The following is a 22,500-nucleotide window of genomic DNA, read 5'->3' on the forward strand; positions in this document are numbered from 1 at the left end:
ATAGTTCTATATAGTGTTATATAGTTCTATATAGTGTTATATAGTGTTATATAGTTCTATATAGTGTTATATAGTTCTATATAGTGTTATATAGTTCTATATAGTGTTATATAGTTCTATATAGTGTTATATAGTGTTATATAGTTCTATATAGTGTTATATAGTGTTATATAGTTCTATATAGTGTTATATAGTTCTATATAGTGTTATATAGTGTTATATAGTTCTATATAGTGTTATATAGTTCTATATAGTGTTATATAGTGTTATATAGTTCTATATAGTGTTATAGTTCTATATAGTGTTATATAGTTCTATATAGTTCTATATAGTGTTATATAGTTCTATATAGTGTTATATAGTGTTATATAGTTCTATATAGTGTTATATAGTTCTATATAGTGTTATAAGTTCTATATAGTGTTATATAGTTCTATATAGTGTTATATGTTCTAAATAGTGTTATATAGTTCTATATAGTGTTATAGTTCTATATAGTGTTATATAGTTCTATATAGTGTTATATAGTTTTATATAGTGTTATATAGTTCTATATAGTGTTATATAGTTCTATATAGTGTTATATAGTTCTATATAGTGTTATATAGTTCTATATAGTGTTATATAGTTCTATATAGTTCTATATAGTGTTATATAGTTCTATATAGTGTTATATAGTTTTATATAGTGTTATATAGTTCTATATAGTGTTATAGTTCTATATAGTGTTATATAGTTCTATATAGTGTTATATAGTTCTATATATTGTTATATAGCACTTTTTGTATAGTGTCATAAGGTTTCTTACATTAAATATGCACAATGCAGAAGTCACCCCTCCATTTCCTGGTTACTTTAATTCTAATAGTTCACAGAATTTCAATTCATGTGACAAAACAAGCAAGTATAGTGTTGCGAATCGTTGTACTTAACCGCTGTGAAATATATTTTCCAAACCACAGATAATGTATTTTCTTTTGTTTGACACTGGTGTACAAAACTGAAAGTAAAAGATGCTAAAACTTAAGAACGGGAAGTAGTAGGGTCGCCCAAAATGTATCATATTGCAGCTTTAAGTTTGTGTTTGCATGAAAATATATATTGCAGGTGTGTCATTGGTCCCCAAGCCTGGCTGTGGCATCTTGACGTCAGCTTCTTATCCCATAACACACCAGCTGCTCTTTGAATTCTCCGTCTTCACACACACACATGCACACACGCTGCCCATCCTGGCCCTCTGAGCTGCCCATCCTGGCCCTCTGAGCTGCCCATCCTGGTCCTCTGAGATTCCCATCCTGGCCCTCTGAGCTGCCCATCCTGGTCCTCTGTGCTGCCCATCCTGGCCCGCTAAGATAACCGTCCTGGTCCTCTGAGCTGCCCATCCTGGCCCGCTAAGATAACCGTCCTGGTCCTCTGAGCTGCCCATCCTGGTCCTCTGAGCTGCCCATCCTGGCCCTCTGAGTTGCCCATCCTGGTCCTCTGAGGTAACCATCCTGGTCCTCTGAGCTGCCCATCCTGGCCCTCTGAGCTAACCATCCTGGTCCTCTGAGGTAACCATCCTGGTCCTCTGAGCTGCCCATCCTGGTCCTCTGAGCTGCCCATCCTGGCCCTCTGAGCTGCCCATCCTGGTCCTCTGAGCTGCCCATCCTGGCCCTCTGAGCTGCCCATCCTGGCCCTCTGAGCTAACCATCCTGGTCCTCTGAGCTAACCATCCTGGTCCTCTGAGCTGCCCATCCTGGTCCTCTGAGCTGCCCATCCTGGCCCTCTGAGCTGCCCATCCTGGCCCTCTGAGATAACCATCCTGGTCCTCTGAGCTGCCCATCCTGGCCCTCTGAGATAACCATCCTGGTCCTCTGAGCTGCCCATCCTGGCCCTCTGAGCTGCCCATCCTGGCCCTCTGAGCTGCCCATCCTGGTCCTCTGAGCTGGCCATCCTGGCCCTCTGAGATAACCGTCCTGGTCCTCTGAGCTGCCTGTCCTGGTCCTCTGAGCTCTCTCTCCCTCTCTCCTGTTAGTAGTGGGGCGCTGGATGGTTGGGCTGCTGTGTGCTACAGTCTTTGTCTCAGTCCTGCAGTTGTTTAATTGGTTCCTGAAGACGACAGATATTGCCAGGTGAAATGTACTGTCTGATTCTGTTTTAAGTGTTCTTAAATGGTTTCTATTTATTTATCAACCGAAGCGTGATTAAGCTAATTAAAGCGAACCGCTTTGAACTGCCCAGGATGGCAGCGCTGTACCACGGAACAGAGAGAGAGAGAGAGAGAGAGAGAGAGAGAGAGGGAGAGAGAGAGAAGGGAGAGAGAGAGAGAGAAGGGAGGATAGAGAGAGAGAGAGAGAGAGAGAGAAGGGAGGAGAGAGCGAGAGACAGGGGGGGTGAGAACAGTCGCTGGAGAGGCAGTCACACCCTGTGTGTGTGTGTGTGTGTGTGTGTGTGTGTGTGTGTGTGTGTGTGTGTGTGTGTGTGTGTGTGTGTGTGTGTGTGTGTGTGTGTGTGTCACACTCCTTGTGATCAACCCCATGTATTTCAACGGGCCGAGACCACAACACACTCCACTGTGCTACAGATTTTCCTCATCATGGTCCCCAAGCCTGACTGTGGCATCTTGACGTCAGCTTCTTATCCCATAACACACCAGCTGCTCTTTGGATTCTCCGTCTTCACACACACACAGACACACACACACAGACACACACACACAGAAACACACACACAGAAACACACACACAGACACACACACACAGAAACACACACACAGACACATGCACACACACAGAAACACACACACAGGAACACACACATGCACACACACACATGCACACACACACACAGAAACACACACACAGACACACACACACAGAAACACACACACACAGAAACACACACACAGACACATGCACACACACAGAAACACACACACAGGAACACAAACATGCACACACACAGAAACACACACAAGCACACACACACACAGACACATGCACACACACATATGCACACACACACAGGAACACACACATGCACACACACACAGACACATGCACACACACACACACATCAAATGAAATTAAATTGTATTTGTCACATGTGAATACAACGGGTGTAGACTTAACCGTGAAATGCTTATGAGCCCTTCCCAATGATGCAGAGTTAAACAATTATAATACAAATAAAAATATTAACAGGAGGAATAAAATACACAAGAATGGAGCTATATACAGGAAGTACCAGATCAATGTGGAGCTATATACAGGAAGTACCAGATCAATGTGGAGCTATATACAGGAAGTACCAGTACCAGATCAATGTGGAGCTATATACAGGAAGTACCAGATCAATGTGGAGCTATATACAGGGAATACCAGATCAATGTGGAGCTATATACAGGAAGTACCAGATCAATGTGGAGCTATATACAGGGAGTACCAGATCAATGTGGAGCTATATACAGGAAGTACCAGATCAATGTGGAGCTATATACAGGAAGTACCAGATCAATGTGGAGCTATATACAGGAAGTACCAGATCAATGTGGAGCTATATACAGGAAGTACCAGATCAATGTGGAGCTATATACAGGAAGTACCAGTACCAGATCAATATGGAGAGGTACAAGGTTTTTGAGGTACATAAAGGCAGGGTAAAGTGACTAGACATCAGGATAGATAATAATAAGGTATTTGAGGTAGATATCTACATGAAGGCAGGGTTAAGTGACTAGACATCAGGATAGATAATAATAAGGTATTTGAGGTAGATATGTACATGAAGGCAGGGTAAAGTGACTAGACATCAGGATAGATAATAATAAGGTATTTGAGGTAGATATGTACATGAAGGCAGGGTAAAGTGACTAGGCATCAGGATAGATAATAATAAGGTATTTGAGGTAGATATGTACATGAAGGCAGGGTAAAGTGACTAGACATCAGGATAGATAATAATAAGGTATTTGAGGTAGATATGTACCTGAAGGCAGGGTAAAGTGATTAGGTATCAGGATAGATAATAATAAGGTATTTGAGGTAGATATGTACATGAAGGCAGGGTAAAGTGACTAGACATCAGGATAGATAATAATAAGGTATTTGAGGTAGATATGTACATGAAGGCAGGGTAAAGTGACTAGGCATCAGGATAGATAATAATAAGGTATTTGAGGTAGATATGTACATGAAGGCAGGGTAAAGTGACTAGGCATCAGGATAGATAATAATAAGGTATTTGAGGTAGATATGTACATGAAGGCAGGGTAAAGTGACTAGGCATCAGGATAGATAATAATAAGGTATTTGAGGTAGATATGTACATGAAGGCAGGGTAAAGTGATTAGGCATCAGGATAGATAATAATAAGATATTTGAGGCTGGCTGGCAGGCTGGCAGGCAGGTTGGCTGGCAGGTTGGCTGGCTGGCTGGCAGGCAGGTTGGCTGGCTGGCTGGCAGGCTGGCTCATCCACTGGAGCCAGGTGCTCCGTGCTTCGCTGGCACTTCCTCATAATTGATGACTCCTTCCTACATTGCCCCTCTTCTCTCCCCCACTGCACAGGACTGTAAGAAGAGTCCCAACATGTGCAGGCAGGCCAACCCCCTAGAGCCTCAAGCTAACCTGTACATTTCAGCAGACACTCTTATCCAGAGAAACTTACAGTAGTAGTGGTTGCATGCGTCGGTCCCCCGTGGGAATCGAACCCACAACACTGGCATTTCAAGCATTCTACCAACTGAGCCACCCGGGGGTTTATGTAGGCCCTATGGGGTTTCTGTAGACTCTAAGAGGTTTCTATAGGCTCTAAGGGGTTTCTGTAGGCTCTAAGGGGTTTCTGTAGGCCCAAAGGGGTTTCTGTAGGCTCTAAGGGGTTTCTGTAGGCCCAAAGGGGTTTCTGTCGATCCAAAGGGGTTTCTGTAGACTCTAAGAGGTTTCTGTAGACTCTAAGGGGTTTCTGTAGACCCTAAGGGGTTTCTGTAGACTCTAAGGGGTTTCTGTAGACTCTAAGGGGTTTCTGTAGACTCTAAGGGGTTTCTGTAGACTCTAAGGGGTTTCTGTAGACCCAAAGGGGTTTCTGTAGACTCAAAGGGGTTTCTGTAGACTCTAAGGGGTTTCTGTAGACTCTAAGGGGTTTCTGTAGACTCTAAGGGGTTTCTGTAGACTCTAAGGGGTTTAGATACCCATTGTAGATCAGATACCATCCTCAGCTCCTATCTCTGTGTACTGACTCCATCTCTTCACGTCCTTTAACGGGACTCCCACCTCTCTCTATAGAGGGCATATCAAACACCACTCATCAAAGGGCTTTTGTGGGACTTGAAAAGCACCTTTTGGCGCTCCTACTGCACGTGGCCAAGTGTCTGTAGGGAAGACCTGTTCTCCACAGGGATCTCCACTCTGCCTCTCTTGTCTCTGTCTGTCTTGCATCCAGTAATGTTACTGTCATGTCCAGCCAGGGTTTTACTATCAGCAGACATTCTTCTTTATTTATTTGGGTTTTACTTCAAAACAGTTCACTCCTTTTTTCTTTAGTGGTGGAGTCGTTTGTATTATTATTTGTCAATTAGGCGTACCTTAATGTCCTCTGGCACCCTATTCCCTGGGTAGTGCACTACTTTGACCAGGACCCTTATTAAATGTAGTACACTAAATAGGGAATAGGGTGCCGTTTGGGATGCTGTAATACCCCTGTGCTCTAAATACCAAGGCTAGGAGCCAAAATCCTTCACAGGATGGATCCTCTCTTCTCTCCTCTGTTCAGGTGCTTTGTCATTTATCTTGGTTAATATCAGGCGCTGGATGCCAGCTGGGTACAACAGATCGTCAGCTCTGAGACTGGACAAAGAGGAGAAGAGGAGGGGGAGAAAAGGAGGAAGGAGAGGAGAGGAGAGGAGGAGGAGTGGGAGGAGGGGGAGGAGGAGAGGAGGAGGAGGGGGAGAGGAGAGAAGGAGGGGGGAGGAAGGGGAGAGGAGGGGGGAGGAGGAGAGGAGTAGGGGAGGAGGAGGGGAGGAGGAGGGGGACGAGGAAGGAGCGGAGGGGAGGAGGAGAGGAGTAGGGGGAGGAGGAGGAGAGGAGTAGGGGGAGGAGGAGAGGAGTAGGGGAGGAAGAGGAGAGGAGTAGGGGGAGGAGGAGGAGAGGAGTAGGGGGAGGAGGAGAGGGGGAGGAGGAGGAGGAGAGGAGTAGGGGGAGGAGGAGAGGAGGAGGGGGAGGAGGAGGAGAGGAGGGAGAGAGGAGGGAGGGGAGGAGGAGAGGAGTAGGGGGAGGAGGAGGAGAGGAGGAGAGGAGTAGGGGGAGGAGGAGGAGAGGAGGAAGGGGGAGGAGGAAGGAGCGGAGGGGAGGAGGAGAGGAGTAGGGGGAGGAGGAGGAGAGGAGGAGAGGAGTAGGGGGAGGAGGAGGAGAGGAAGATAGAGGGGTAGAGGAGAGGAGGGAGAGGAGGAGAGTAGAGGAGGAGGAGGAGGAGGAGAGGGGAGGAGGAGGAGAGGAGTAGGGGGAGGAGGAGGAGAGGAAGATAGAGGGGTAGAGGAGAGGAGGGAGAGGAGGGGAGGAGGAGAGGAGTAGGGGAGGAGGAGGAGAGGAAGATAGAGGGGTAGAGGAGAGGAGGGGAGGAGGAGAGGAGTAGGGGGAGGAGGAGGAGAGGAAGATAGAGGGGTAGAGGAGAGGAGGGGAGGAGGGAGGAGGAGGAGGAGAGAGGAGAGGAGGGAGAGGAGGGAGGAGGGGAGGAGGAGAGGAGGGGAGGAGGAGAGGAGGAGGAGGAGGAGGGAGGAGGGGGGAGGAGGAGGAGAGGAGGAGGAGAGGAGGAGAGGAGAGGAGGGAGGAGGAGAGGAGGGGAGGAGGAGAGGCATGAGAATTGTACTGCCACTTTGTTGCCGGGTTACCGCTTGCTTGAAAAAATGCCTGATAGACAATGAGACACTTTTGTTTTAGTGAGCCAGACCCCCTCTCCTCTACCCCAGACCCCCTCTCCTCTACCCCAGACCCCCTCTCCTCTACCCCAGACCCCCTCTCCTCTACCCCAGACCCCCTCTCCTCTAACCCAGACCCCCTCTCCTCTACCCTAGACCCCCTCTCCTCTACCCCAGATCCCCTCTCCTCTACCCCAGACCTCCTCTACCCCAGACCCCCTCTCCTCTACCCCAGACCTCCTCTACCCCAGACCCCCTCTCCTCTACCCCAGATCCCCTCTCCTCTACCCCATACCCCCTCTCCTCTACCCCAGAACCCCTCTCCTCTACCCCAGACCCCCTCTCCTCTACCCCAGACCCCCCTGATAACATGAACCGTTAATAACTTGATGAAACTTAGTTTCCCCTGAAACAAGCAAGGTGTTATGCTTGGAACCTCTAACCCTGGATATTTGACTGGTAAACTCATAGGTACACCAGTGGCGCAGCACAGTTTCTCAAGGCCCCCAAGGCCGCCCCCACCCCCAACTGCTAACTTTATTTTCTATTTCAACGGTTGTTACGGAGACCATTGTCATTTGGCTGGCCAATTACCGTCATCCAAAATTCCATGACCGTCACAGCCTTACCCAGTCTTCTACCCCTCTCACCCCTACCCCTCAACCCTCCTTCTCCCCACTTACACCCCAACCCTCCTCTCCTCCCTACCCCCAACCCTCCTCTCTCCTCCCTACACTCCAACCCTCCTCTCTCCCCCCTATACTCCAACCCTCCTCTCTCCCCCTACAGTGAGGGAAAAAAGTATTTGATCCCCTGCTGATTTTGTATGTTTGCCCACTGACAAAGAAATGATCAGTCTATAATTTTAATGGTAGGTTTATTTGAGCAGTGAGAGACAGAATAACAACAACAAAAATCCAGAAAACGCATGTCAAAAATGTTATAAATTGATTTGCATTTTAATGAGGGAAATAAGTATTTGACCCCCTCTCAATCAGAAAGATTTCTGGCTCCCAGGTGTCTTTTATACAGGTAACGGGCTGAGATTAGGAGCACACTCTTAAAGGGAGTGCTCCTAATCTCAGCTTGTTACCTGTATAAAAGACACCTGTCCACAGAAGCAATCAATCAATCAGATTCCAAACTCTCCACCATGGCCAAGACCAAAGAGCTCTCCAAGGATGTCAGGGACAAGATTGTAGACCTACACAAGGCTGGAATGGGCTACAAGACCATCGCCAAGCAGCTTGGTGAGAAGGTGACAACAGTTGGTGCGATTATTCGCAAATGGAAGAAACACAAAGAACTGTCAATCTCCCTTGGCCTGGGGCTCCATGCAAGATCTCAACTCGTGGAGTTGCAATGATCATGAGAACGGTGAGGAATCAGCCCAGAACTACACGGGAGGATCTTGTCAATGATCTCAAGGCAGCTGGGACCATAGTCATCAAGAAAACAATTGGTAACACACTACGCCGTGAAGGACTGAAATCCTGCAGCGCCCGCAAGGTCTCCCTGCTCAAGAAAGCACATATACATGCCCGTCTGAAGTAAGCCAATGAACATCTGAATGATTCAGAGGACAACTGGGTGAAAGTGTTGTGGTCAGATGAGACCAAAATGGAGCTCTTTAGCATCAACTCAACTCGCCGTGTTTGGAGGAGGAGGAAGGCTGCCTATGACCCCAAGAACACCATCCCCACCGTTAAACATGGAGGTGGAAACATTATGCTTTGGGGGTGTTTTTCTGCTCAGGGGACAGGACAACTTCACCGCATCAAAGGGACGATGGACGGGGCCATGTACCGTCAAATCTTGGGTGAGAACCTCCTTCCCTCAGCCAGGGCATTGAAAATGGGTCATGGATGGGTATTCCAGCATGACAATGACCCAAAACACACGGCCAAGGCAACAAAGGAGTGGCTCAAGAAGAAGCACATTAAGGTCCTGGAGTGGCCTAGCCAGTCTCCAGACCTTAATCCCATATAAAATCTGTGGAGGGAGCTGAAGGTTCGAGTTGCCAAACGTCAGCCTCGAAACCTTAATGACTTGGAGAAGATCTGCAAAGAGGAGTGGGACAAAATCCCTCCTGAGATGTGTGCAAACCTGGTGGTCAACTACAAGAAACGTCTGACCTCTGTGATTGCCAACAAGGGTTTTGCCACCAAGTACTAAGTCATGTTTTGCAGAGGGGTCAAATACTTATTTCCCTCATTAAAATGCAAATCATTTTATAACATTTTTTACATGCGTTTTTTCTGGATATTTTTGTTGTTATTCTGTCTCTCACTGTTCAAATAAACCTACCATTAAAATTATAGACTGATCATTTCTTTGTCAGTGGGCAAACATACAAAATCAGCAGGGGATCAAATACTTTTTACCCTCACTGTATACTCCAACCCTCCTCTCTCCCCCCTACACCCCAACCCTCCTCTCTCCTCCCTACCCCTCAACCCTCCTCTCTCCCCCATACTCCAACCCTCCTCTCTCCTCCCTACCCCTCAACCCTCCTCTCTCCCCCTACACTCCAACCCTCCTCTCTCCTCCCTATACTCCAACCCTCCTCTCTCCCCCTATACTCCAACCCTCCTCTCTCCCCTATACTCCAACCCTCCTCTCTCCCCCATACTCCAACCCTCCTCTCTCCCCTATACTCCAACCCTCCTCTCTCCCCTATACTCCAACCCTCCTCTCTCCCCCATACTCCAACCCTCCTCTCTCCTCCCTATACTCCAACCCTCTTCTCTCCCCTATACTCCAACCCTCCTCTCTCCCCCATACTCCAACCCTCCTCTCTCCTCCCTATACTCCAACCCTCCTCTCTCCCCTATACTCCAACCCTCCTCTCTCCCCCATACTCCAACCCTCCTCTCTCCCCCATACTCCAACCCTCCTCTCTCCCCTATACTCCAACCCTCCTCTCTCCCCTATACTCCAACCCTCCTCTCTCCCCCTATACTCCAACCCTCCTCTCTCCCCTATTCTCCAACCCTCCTCTCTCCCCTATACTCCAACCCTCCTCTCTCCCCCATACTCCAACCCTCCTCTCTCCCCCTATACTCCAACCCTCTTCTCTCCTCCCTATACTCCAACCCTCTTCTCTCCCCCATACTCCAACCCTCCTCTCTCCTCCCTATACTCCAACCCTCCTCTCTCCCCTATACTCCAACCCTCCTCTCTCCCCCATACTCCAACCCTCCTCTCTCCCCCATACTCCAACCCTCCTCTCTCCCCCATACTCCAACCCTCCTCTCTCCCCCTACACTCCAACCCTCCTCTCTCCTCCCTATACTCCAACCCTCCTCTCTCCCCCTATACTCCAACCCTCCTCTCTCCCCCATACTCCAACCCTCCTCTCTCCCCTATACTCCAACCCTCCTCTCTCCCCTATACTCCAACCCTCCTCTCTCCCCTATACTCCAACCCTCCTCTCTCCCCTATACTCCAACCCTCCTCTCTCCCCCATACTCCAACCCTCCTCTCTCCTCCCTATACTCCAACCCTCCTCTCTCCCCTATACTCCAACCCTCCTCTCTCCCCCATACTCCAACCCTCCTCTCTCCCCCATACTCCAACCCTCCTCTCTCCCCCCATACTCCAACCCTCCTCTCTCCCCCCTACACTCCAACCCTCCTCTCTCCTCCCTATACTCCAACCCTCCTCTCTCCCCTATACTCCAACCCTCCTCTCTCCTCCCTACACTCCAACCCTCCTCTCTCCCCCATACTCCAACCCTCCTCTCTCCCCCCTATTCTCCAACCCTCCTCTCTCCCCCCTATTCTCCAACCCTCCTCTCTCCCCCTATTCTCCAACCCTCCTCTCTCCCCCTATTCTCCAACCCTCCTCTCTCCCCCATACTCCAACCCTCCTCTCTCCCCCTGTACTCCAACCCTCCTCTCTCCTACCTATACTCCAACCCTCCTCTCTCCCCCTATTCTCCAACCCTCCTCTCTCCCCCCTATACTCCAACCCTCCTCTCTCCCCCTATTCTCCAACCCTCCTCTCTCCCCCTATTCTCCAACCCTCCTCTCTCCCCCATACTCCAACCCTCCTCTCTCCCCTGTACTCCAACCCTCCTCTCTCCTCCCTATACTCCAACCCTCCTCTCTCCCCCCTACACTCCAACCCTCCTCTCTCCCCTATACTCCAACCCTCCTCTCTCCCCTATACTCCAACCCTCCTCTCTCCCCCCATACTCCAACCCTCCTCTCTCCCCTATACTCCAACCCTCCTCTCTCCCCCATACTCCAACCCTCCTCTCTCCCCCATACTCCAACCCTCCTCTCTCCCCATACTCCAACCCTCCTCTCTCCCCCCTACACTCCAACCCTCCTCTCTCCTCCCTATACTCCAACCCTCCTCTCTCCCCTATACTCCAACCCTCCTCTCTCCTCCCTACACTCCAACCCTCCTCTCTCCCCCCATACTCCAACCCTCCTCTCTCCCCCCTATTCTCCAACCCTCCTCTCTCCCCCCTATTCTCCAACCCTCCTCTCTCCCCCTATTCTCCAACCCTCCTCTCTCCCCCCTATTCTCCAACCCTCCTCTCTCCCCCATACTCCAACCCTCCTCTCTCCCCCTGTACTCCAACCCTCCTCTCTCCTACCTATACTCCAACCCTCCTCTCTCCCCCTATTCTCCAACCCTCCTCTCTCCCCCTATACTCCAACCCTCCTCTCTCCCCCTATTCTCCAACCCTCCTCTCTCCCCCTATTCTCCAACCCTCCTCTCTCCCCCATACTCCAACCCTCCTCTCTCCCCCTGTACTCCAACCCTCCTCTCTCCTCCCTATACTCCAACCCTCCTCTCTCCCCCTACACTCCAACCCTCCTCTCTCCCCTATACTCCAACCCTCCTCTCTCCCCCCATACTCCAACCCTCCTCTCTCCCCCATACTCCAACCCTCCTCTCTCCCCCATACTCCAACCCTCCTCTCTCCCCCTACACTCCAACCCTCCTCTCTCCTACCTATACTCCAACCTTCCTCTCTCCCCTATACTCCAACCCTCCTCTCTCCTCCCTACACTCCAACCCTCCTCTCTCCCCCATACTCCAACCCTCCTCTCTCCTACCTATACTCCAACCCTCCTCTCTCCCCCTATTCTCCAACCCTCCTCTCTCCCCCTATACTCCAACCCTCCTCTCTCCCCCTATTCTCCAACCCTCCCTTCTCCCCCTATACTCCAACCCTCTTCTCTCCCCCATCACGGGGCATTTTATTGGACTCTATATTGTTATCGTTGTAGCGCCACAGGTACTATCATATTTACATATGTAGACGTATTTATTATATTTTGTATATTTATTATAATCACAAAAGTATATATGTTTTGAAACATTGGCATTGTATTTGATGTCTTTCATAGGAATTTCATTTCAGTATTTAGTATTTATCTCCAAAGAGATAAAGAGTTTTTTCTATGTCCTATTATTCCAGCACCTGTCGTTTGTGTTTTTAACTTTACAACTGGGACTTCTTCATCCTTCATTTAAGTGCATTTTAAAATGGACAGTCGATAACGCTACATATCCTGCCAAAAAGAATCAAGTTAGACTTTTCTGGTCCGCTGAATTGATGCGTCACAACGTAAACACACGGTGGAGTGCTGGTCCTGTGTGCTATATGTCTAATGTCTGTTCGTCCGTCTCTCCGTCCTGTCTGTGTTACAGCCGAGCCTCCTGGCAGGAGAGATGGGCATGGGCAGTCCTGGGGCGGTGTCGCCCACCAAGCCTGGGTCCCAGTATTACCAGCACTACAACAACAACCCTCGTCGGAGACCTCTGCACAGCGACAACATGGGTGAGCTCAGCACCCGACCCTCACACCGCCATCAAGCCCTAGTACACCCCTGTCCTTCTCCACCTCCTCCTCCTCTTCTTCCTCGTCTTCCTCCTACTCCTCTTCATCCTCCTCTTCTTCCTCTTCCTCTTCCTCCTCCTCTTCCTCCTCCACCCCCTCATCCTGTTCCTCCTCCCCATCCTGTTCTCTCCTCCTCCTGCACCTCCTAATCCTGTTCCTCCCCCATCCTGTTCCTCCTCCACATCCTGTTCTTCCTCCTCCTCCTCATCCTGTTCTTCCTCCTCCTCCACCTCCTCATCCTGTTCCTCCTGCCATCCTGTTCCTCCTCCTCATCCTGTTCTTCCTCCTCCTCCACGTCCTCATCTTACTTCTTCTTCTTATCCTCTACCTCCTTCTCTTCTTTCTGCTTCTCTACCTCCTCCACCTCCTTCTCATCCTCCTCTTCTTCCTCCTCTTCCTCCTACTCCTCTTCATCCTCCACCTCTTCCTCCTCTTCATCTTCCTCCTCCATCAACTCTATCCTCTTCATCCTCCTCCTCTTCCTCCTACTCCTCTTCATCCTCCACCTCTTCCTCCTCTTCATCTTCCTCCTCCATCTCCTCTATCCTCTTCATCCTCCTCCTCTTCCTCCTACTCCTCTTCCACCTCCACTCTCTTCTTCCCCTTCATCCTCTTCCTCTACCTCCTTCTCATCCTCCTCTTCTTCCTCTTCTTCATCTTCCTCCTACTCCTCCACCTTCTCCTCCTCCTCCTCTTCCTCCTACTCCTCTTCATCCTCCACCTTTTCTTCTTCTTCACCTTCTTCCTCCACCTCTTCCACCTCTTCATCTTCCTCCTCCATCTCCTCTATCCTCTTCATCCTCCTCCTCTTCCTCCTACTCCTCTTCCACCTCCACTCTCTTCTTCCCCGTCATCCTCCTCCTCCACCTCTTCTTCTTCTCCTCCTCCCCCTCCCCCTCTTCCTTTTCTTTCTCGCCCTCCTCGTCCTCCTCCTCCTCGTCCTCCCCTTCTTCCACTTCTTTCTCATCCTCCTCCTCCCCTTCCTCTTCCTCCTACTGTCCTCTCCCTCCTGCTTCTCTCCTTGTGGTCTATCTAGACATGTGTGTCATTGAGAGCAGGTGAACAGCCTAAGAGACGATCTGTATGGCTCATGTCACCACCAGTCTACAGTATACACTGGAGAACACTACCTGTTGGGTCATAGTGTTGATATCCCTGGAGAACACTACCTGTTGGGTCATAGTGTTGATATCCCTGGAGAACACTACCTGTTGGGTCATAGTGTTGATATCCCTGGAGAACACTACCTGTTGGGTCATAGTGTTGATATCCCTGGAGAACACTACCTGTTGGGTCATAGTGTTGATATCCCTGGAGAACACTACCTGTTGGGTCATAGTGTTGATATCCCTGGAGAACACTACCTGTTGGGTCATAGTGTTGATATCCCTGGAGAACACTACCTGTTGGGTCATAGTGTTGATATCCCTGGAGAACACTACCTGTTGGGTCATAGTGTTGATATATATGACTGTGATATGTGGTGGTCCCACCTAGCGATCTTAAGATGAATAGACTAAAGTGCAAGTCGCTGTGGATAAATGACCAAAAATGTCAAATTAAAGTGTTTTATGTGAATATATATGGTCCGGTGTGGTTCAGTTGGTAGAGCAGGGTTCTTGCAATGCCACGGTTGTGGGTTCAATTCCCACGGGGGACCAGTATGAAGATGTATGTATTCTCTACTTAATATAAGTTGCTCTGCATAAGAAAGTCTGACAAATGTAGATCTAGTATTAAGTGATTGATTATTTTATGTATCAGAGTCCTTTATTATAAAAAAATGTAGTTATTTGTTACATTTGAGCAGCAGTGCTAGTGATTTCACTGAGAGTGAGCAGGATATATGGAGTTTTGCAACAACAACAACAAAAAACATGATCATTTGTCTCTCTGAAATGAAACCCATTAAGTGATAGATTTTAAATAAATACATGTTTGTCATTGAACAAGCCCATGTCATGATGAGATAGTGAAAAAAACACACCAATCTCTTTCATAAGTTCTTTAAACAATAAAATATAATATACTAACATGTCAGAAAATTGACTTCTAGAGTTTTGGAATAAAACTCTGAAGACACATTCAGTTGAAAAAAATAAAAAAATAATGACTTCACAAAAATATAGCTAACCTCCTAACAAATGTAATACATGTAATATGTTTATACGAGACAGATTATATTTTATAATATTAAATCTTTTTAAAAAATAAATAAATGTATTGATCATGAACTATCACACACAAGTTGTGTGTTAACCTGCATTTTAATGAATATGATCCATTCTACGTATCCATAGTCAGTCAGACTTCTAGGAAAGTCCATTCTCTTCAGTGTGATATTGTTTGGGGAGGGGAACCAGAAGTGACAATAGATATCAGGCTCTTTTATTTCTATCAAAGGCTCGCCTTGCTTTTCTTCCCAAATATAATACACTTCTTTCTCCTTGACTTGAACAATGAACAGAGAACATGATCTTTTGTCAGCCCCAAATATGAAGTGAAGTATTTCCTGTTGTGGATATGAAGTGAAGTTTTTCCTGTTGTGGATATGAAGTGAAGTATTTCCTGTTGTGGATATGAAGTGAAGTATTTCCTGTTGTGGATATGAAGTGAAGTATTTCCTGTTGTGGATATGAAGGGAAGTCATTCCTGTTGTGGATATGAAGTGAAGTCTTTCCTGTTGTGGATATGAAGTGAAGTATTTCCTGTTGTGGATATGAAGTGAAGTATTTCCTGTTGTGGATATGAAGGGAAGTCATTCCTGTTGTGGATATGAAGTGAAGTATTTCCTGTTGTGGATATGAAGTGAAGTATTTCCTGTTGTGGATATGAAGTGAAGTCTTTCCTGTTGTGGATATGAAGTGAAGTATTTCCTGTTTTGGATAGCTATATTTGTATTTTACTTGGTTCTATGTTGTCAATTCTTTGTTCTTTTAGCCAGGTCCAGTAAAACTATGATTTTTGTGAAGTGTCTAGATTTCTTCAGTCTTGTTCATGTGAATGGATTTTTTCACTAGGAAAATATTAGGAGGTTATCAATAAAAAATGTTAAATTATCAATAAAAACGTGCCACTGAACTGTGTTTAACTCTTGTGTATTTCAGAGGTTCAGACAAAGAAAGTTCGGAAAGTTCCCCCTGGTTTGCCTTCCTCAGTAAGTCATATTTAATTAAATTTTAATGCTGTTTTAAACTCGGATTTTTACGATTGTACACATTTTATTCCTATAAGAATCTCTATCTCTCTCTCTCTCTCTCTATATATATATATATATATTTTTTTAATGATCAATGATGATCATGAACCTTCTTAGTATATATTACATGGACTATATTATGCCATATATATATATATATATACACATGACCTAGTTAGATCTCCTGGAGCAAAGTCTTCTTTACTGCCAATGAATTCTACTCCGAAACAAATATACACTGTCTGACGATATACTTTTTTGAAAGCCCGTTTACTTTTTCAGAAGAGTAGAAACAGGTTTGGTTACTATTATGTCCAGAAGTCTAGGAGAAGACATGTCTGTAGCTATTTCTGAAAGGTTATCTATACCCTCTTCACTGGAAGTTAAGCATGCTAAAAAAACGTATGGCTTTTTCGTGGAGGCTTTTTGCTGCCGTCTGTAAGCTCTGTGGGAGGCTGGGAGTCTATGGCAGTAGGTTGCTTTTGTATTGTCATTGGCCCGCTGGGGGGGGGACAAATTCGTTCCCAAAGAAACATTTAGGGAAAACCAATGTTGTTCATCTTTTGTTGTGCCTCGAGTGATGTAATAAGGAATGCAATCTATCTAGTTTAGCCTGTTTTAATGTATTGAGATCTGAAGCCTGTTTTAATGTATTGAGATCTGAAGCCTGTTTTAATGTATTGAGATCTGAAGCCTGTTTTAATGTATTGAGATCTGAAGCCTGTTTGAATGTATTGAGATCTGAAGCCTGTTTTAATGTATTGAGATCTGAAGCCTGTTTGAATGTATTGAGATCTGAAGCCTGTTTTAATGTATTGAGATCTGAAGCCTGTTTTAATGTATTGAGATCTGAATCCTGTTTGAATGTATTGAGATCTGAATCCTGTTTGAATGTATTGCGATCTGAAGCCTGTTTGAATGTATTGAGATCTGAAGCCTGTTTGAATGTATTGCGATCTGAATCCTGTTTGAATGTATTGAGATCTGAAGCCTGTTTGAATGTATTGCGATCTGAATCCTGTTTTAATGTATTGAGATCTGAAGCCTGTTTGAATGTATTGCGATCTGAATCCTGTTTTAATGTATTGAGATCTGAAGCCTGTTTGAATGTATTGAGATCTGAAGCCTGTTTGAATGTATTGAGATCTGAAGCCTGTTTTGTTTCCATCAGGGTGGAGTATTCACGACAGGTGTCTCTCTGCCGAAATGAAAGCAGATTTGACAGTTTAGATTTTTGTTGCTAAACGTAATGTTGTGGTTGTGGGGGTTTTGGCCTGAAAAAGGCCTTGGCTAGACCAGCGGGACAGCGTCGCTGAAAGACATATTCATGTGTTTGGCATTTTAAAGGCCTGTTACTGTTAAAGCTCACACTCAGTTTTTATGTTTTTAAGTTTTATGTGAGTTTGTGTCTTTTTTTCTGACAGAACTTTTCAATTTCTCCTGGAATGTCACAGGTTACCAAGACCTTTGCTGTAATCCGACATTTGCTGGTGTGGATAAATTATATAACAATCAAACACTATTTATTTTTCAACAGGTAATTTCTATCCAATCAATAATTAGCACCACTGTGTTAGTAAGCTTAGCCTATATATTAAAATATTAAATCATTACACATTATAAAACATATTCAGGCCTAGATGGAAAGATGCCAGGAATGCCGAGTCGAAAACCTGTTCTTCCCTTAAAGTTACTGGTAATTAACCATTTGTTAAATTATATTGACTTTAACAAATATACTCGTTTTGATAGTCAATCAATGGATCTCAATTTGACATATCTACTACGGTATTGTATCATTTATTTACAGTGTTATGATATCTATCATATATATATATCTATCTATCATATATAGTCTTCCCTGTATATAGTCTTCCCTGTGGCTCAGTTGGTAGAGCATGGTGTGTGCAATGCCAGGGTTGTGGGTTCGATTCCCACGGGGGACCAGTACAAAAAAAAAAATGCATGAAATGAAATGTGTGCATTCACTACTCTAAGTCGCTCTAGATAAGAGCGTCTGCTAAAAAATGTAAATTTATTTTAAATTTATCATTTATAAAGACATGTTGATTGTTATTTTAGAAATGTATGTATTTCTTACATAGGTTAATTTTGATAATTAAAATAGACAGATATTTCTTTATTTAAGACATATAAGCAAAACATATTCATTTTTACGGCACAATGTCTGATTGATAGTAAATGAATTGAACTTGCTTTTTCTGGTCTCCTCTCAAGACGTTTTTTCACGTGTAAAAGCTGAACCTATTGTTATATAAAAGGTGTGAAAGCTATATATAGACTATGGTTTATATAAGAACAATGTGTTTTATAATCTTTGTGGCGCATTTCTTTGATCAATAGCATGGTAACATATGTGTAGTATTGAGTCCAGATGCACTTGCTAATATTCCTCCTTTGTCTTAAAATCAATCCAACTTTTCTGTATTGTCCGTCATTCTTTTTCTGAACATCCCCTTTAGTTAATTATAGTATAGCAAAATGTGTTTGTTAGTGAAGTTGATTTACTTAAAGAACACCTGTGCTGTCACTAGAGAGAAACATTGGAATAATGTGGTAATGTTTCAATAGAAACGAGTTGACGTTATCAGTTTGGTGTTTCACAATGTTTTAGGAGACAGAGATCTCTTTTCTTACTTTGTTTCACAAGATTGAACAAAGTCTGTGGTGTTGTTCCAACCTTTTGATGAATCATTACACTGACCTCATGATTATATTATATTACACTGACCTCATGATTATATTATATTATACTGACCCATGATTATATTATATTATACTGACCCCATGATTATATTATATTACACTGACCTCATGATTATATTATATTACACTGACCTCATGATTATATTATATTATACTGACCCATGATTATATTATATTATACTGACCCCATGATTATATTATATTACACTGACCCATGATTATATTATACTGACCCATGATTATATTATATTATATTACACTGACCTCATGATTATATTATATTACACTGACCTCATGATTATATTATATTACACTGACCTCATGATTATATTATATTATACTGACCCATGATTATATTATATTATATTACACTGACCCATGATTATATTATATTATATTACACTGACCCATGATTATATTATATTATACTGACCTCATGATTATATTATATTATATTATATTATACTGACCCCATGATTATATTATATTATACTGACCCATGATTATATTATATTATACTGACCCATGATTATATTATACTGACCCATGATTATATTATATTATATTACACTGACCCATGATTATATTATATTATACTGACCTCATGATTATATTATATTATATTATATTATACTGACCCATGATTATATTATACTGACCCATGATTATATTATATTATATTATACTGACCTCATGATTATATTATATTATACTGACCTCATGATTATATTATATTACACTGACCTCATGATTATATTATATTACACTGACCCATGATTATATTATATTATAACACTGACCTCATGATTATATTATATTATACTGACCTCATGATTATATCATATTATATCCTTATTATATTATATTACACTGACCTCATGATTATATTATATTACACTGACCCATGATTATATTATATTATACTGACCTCATGATTATATTATATTATACTGACCTCATTATTATATCATATTATACTGACCTCATTATTATATCATATTATACTGACCTCATGATTATATTATATTACACTGACCTCATGATTATATTATATTACACTGACCCATGATTATATTATATTATACTGACCCATGATTATATTATATTATACTGACCTCATGATTATTTTATATTATACTGACCCATGATTATTTTATATTATACTGACCCATGATTATATTATATTATACTGACCCATGATTATATTATATTACACTGACCCATGATTATTTTATATTATACTGACCCATGTTTATATTATATTATACTGACCTCATGATTATATTATATTATACTGACCCATGATTATATTATATTATACTGACCTCATGATTATATTATGTTATATTATACTGACCCATGATTATATTATATTATACTGACCCATGATTATATTATACTGACCCATGATTATATTATATTATACTGATCCATGATTATATTATATTATAATGACCCATGATTATATTATATTATTCTGACCCATGATTATATTATATTATACTGACTCATGATTATATTATATTATACTGACCCATGATTATATTATATTATACTGACCCATGATTATATTATATTATACTGACCCATGATTATATTATATTATATTACACTGACCCATGATTATATTAAACTGACCTCATGATTATATTATATTATATTACACTGACCCATGATTATATTATACTGACCCATGATTATATTATATTATTCTGACCCATGATTATATTATATTATACTGACCCATGATTATATTATATTTTTCTGACCCATGATTATATTATATTATACTGACCCATGATTATTTTATATTATACTGACCCATGATTATACTATATTATACTTACCCATGATTATATTATATTGACTCATGATTATATTATGTTATATTATACTGACCCATGATTATACTATATTATATTATACTGACCCATGATTATACTATATTATACTAACCCATGATTATATTGTACTGACACATGATTATATTATATTATACTGACCCATGATTATATTATATTATTCTGACTCATGACTATATCATATTACACTGACCCATGATTATATTATATTATACTGACCCATGATTATATTATATTATACTGACCCATGATTATATTATATTACACTGACCTATGATTATTTTATATTATACTGACCCATGATTATACTATATTATACTTACCCATGATTATATTATATTGACTCATGATTATATTATGTTATATTATACTGACCCATGATTATACTATATTATACTGACCCATGATTATATTATATTATACTGACCCATGATTATATTATATTATACTGACCCATGATTATATTATATTATACTGACCCATGATTATATTATATTATACTTACCCATGATTATATTATAATATACTGACCCATGATTATATTATATTATACTTACCCATGATTATATTATAATATACTGACCCATGATTATATTATATTATACTGACCCATGATTATATTATATTATACTGACCCATGACTATATTATATTATATTATACTGACCCATGATTATACTATATTATACTGACCCATGATTATATTATATTATACTTACCCATGATTATATTATACTGACCCATGATTATATTATATTATACTTACCCATGATTATATTATATTGACTCATGATTATATTATGTTATATTATACTGACCCATGATTATACTATATTATATTATACTGACCCATGATTATACTATATTATACTTACCCATGATTATATTATACTGACCCATGATTATATTATATTATACTGACCCATGATTATATTATATTATTCTGACCCATGACTATATCATATTACACTGACCCATGATTATATTATATTATACTGACCCATGATTATATTATATTATACTGACCCATGATTATATTATATTACACTGACCTATGATTATTTTATATTATACTGACCCATGATTATACTATATTATACTTACCCATGATTATATTATATTGACTCATGATTATATTATGTTATATTATACTGACCCATGATTATACTATATTATACTGACCCATGATTATATTATATTATACTGACCCATGATTATATTATATTATACTGACCCATGATTATATTATATTATACTGACCCATGATTATATTATATTATACTTACCCATGATTATATTATAATATACTGACCCATGATTATATTATATTATACTTACCCATGATTATATTATAATATACTGACCCATGATTATATTATATTATACTGACCCATGATTATATTATATTATACTTACCCATGATTATATTATACTGACCCATGATTATATTATATTATACTGACCCATGATTATATTATATTATTCTGACCCATGATTATATCATATTACACTGACCCATGATTATATTATATTATACTGACCCATGATTATATTATATTATACTGACCCATGATTATATTATATTATATTATATTATACTGACCCATGATTATACTATATTATACTTACCCATGATTATATTATACTGACCCATGATTATATTATATTATACTGACCCATGATTATATTATATTATACTGACCCATGATTATATTATATTATACTGACCCATGATTATATTATATTATACTGACCCATGATTATATTATATTATATTATACTGACCCATGATTATATTATATTATACTGACCCATGATTATATTACACTGACCCATGATTATATTATATTATACTGACCCATGATTATATTATACTGACCCATGATTATATTATATTATACTGACCCATGATTATATTATATTACACTGACCCATGATTATTTTATATTATACTGACCCATGA

The 22,500-nt window shown here is 42.0% G+C and overlaps 1 protein-coding gene across 14 annotated transcripts in view; it reads left to right on the plus strand.

The window, feature by feature from the left end:
* The window catches only part of LOC106568540 (transcription factor 4), a 428,072-nt gene that overhangs the window by 236,743 nt on the left and 168,829 nt on the right, over window positions 1–22,500 (plus strand). For all 14 annotated transcript variants that reach the window (XM_045692640.1, XM_045692649.1, XM_045692645.1 and 11 more), the window contains 2 exons: window positions 12,561–12,690; window positions 15,858–15,907. In XM_045692640.1, coding sequence (XP_045548596.1) covers window positions 12,561–12,690; window positions 15,858–15,907 — 180 coding nt within the window. The remainder of the gene's footprint in view (window positions 1–12,560; window positions 12,691–15,857; window positions 15,908–22,500) is intronic.

The sequence above is a fragment of the Salmo salar genome, chromosome ssa13, assembly GCF_905237065.1.
Source record: "Salmo salar chromosome ssa13, Ssal_v3.1, whole genome shotgun sequence".
Taxonomy (NCBI): Eukaryota; Metazoa; Chordata; class Actinopteri; order Salmoniformes; family Salmonidae; genus Salmo; species Salmo salar.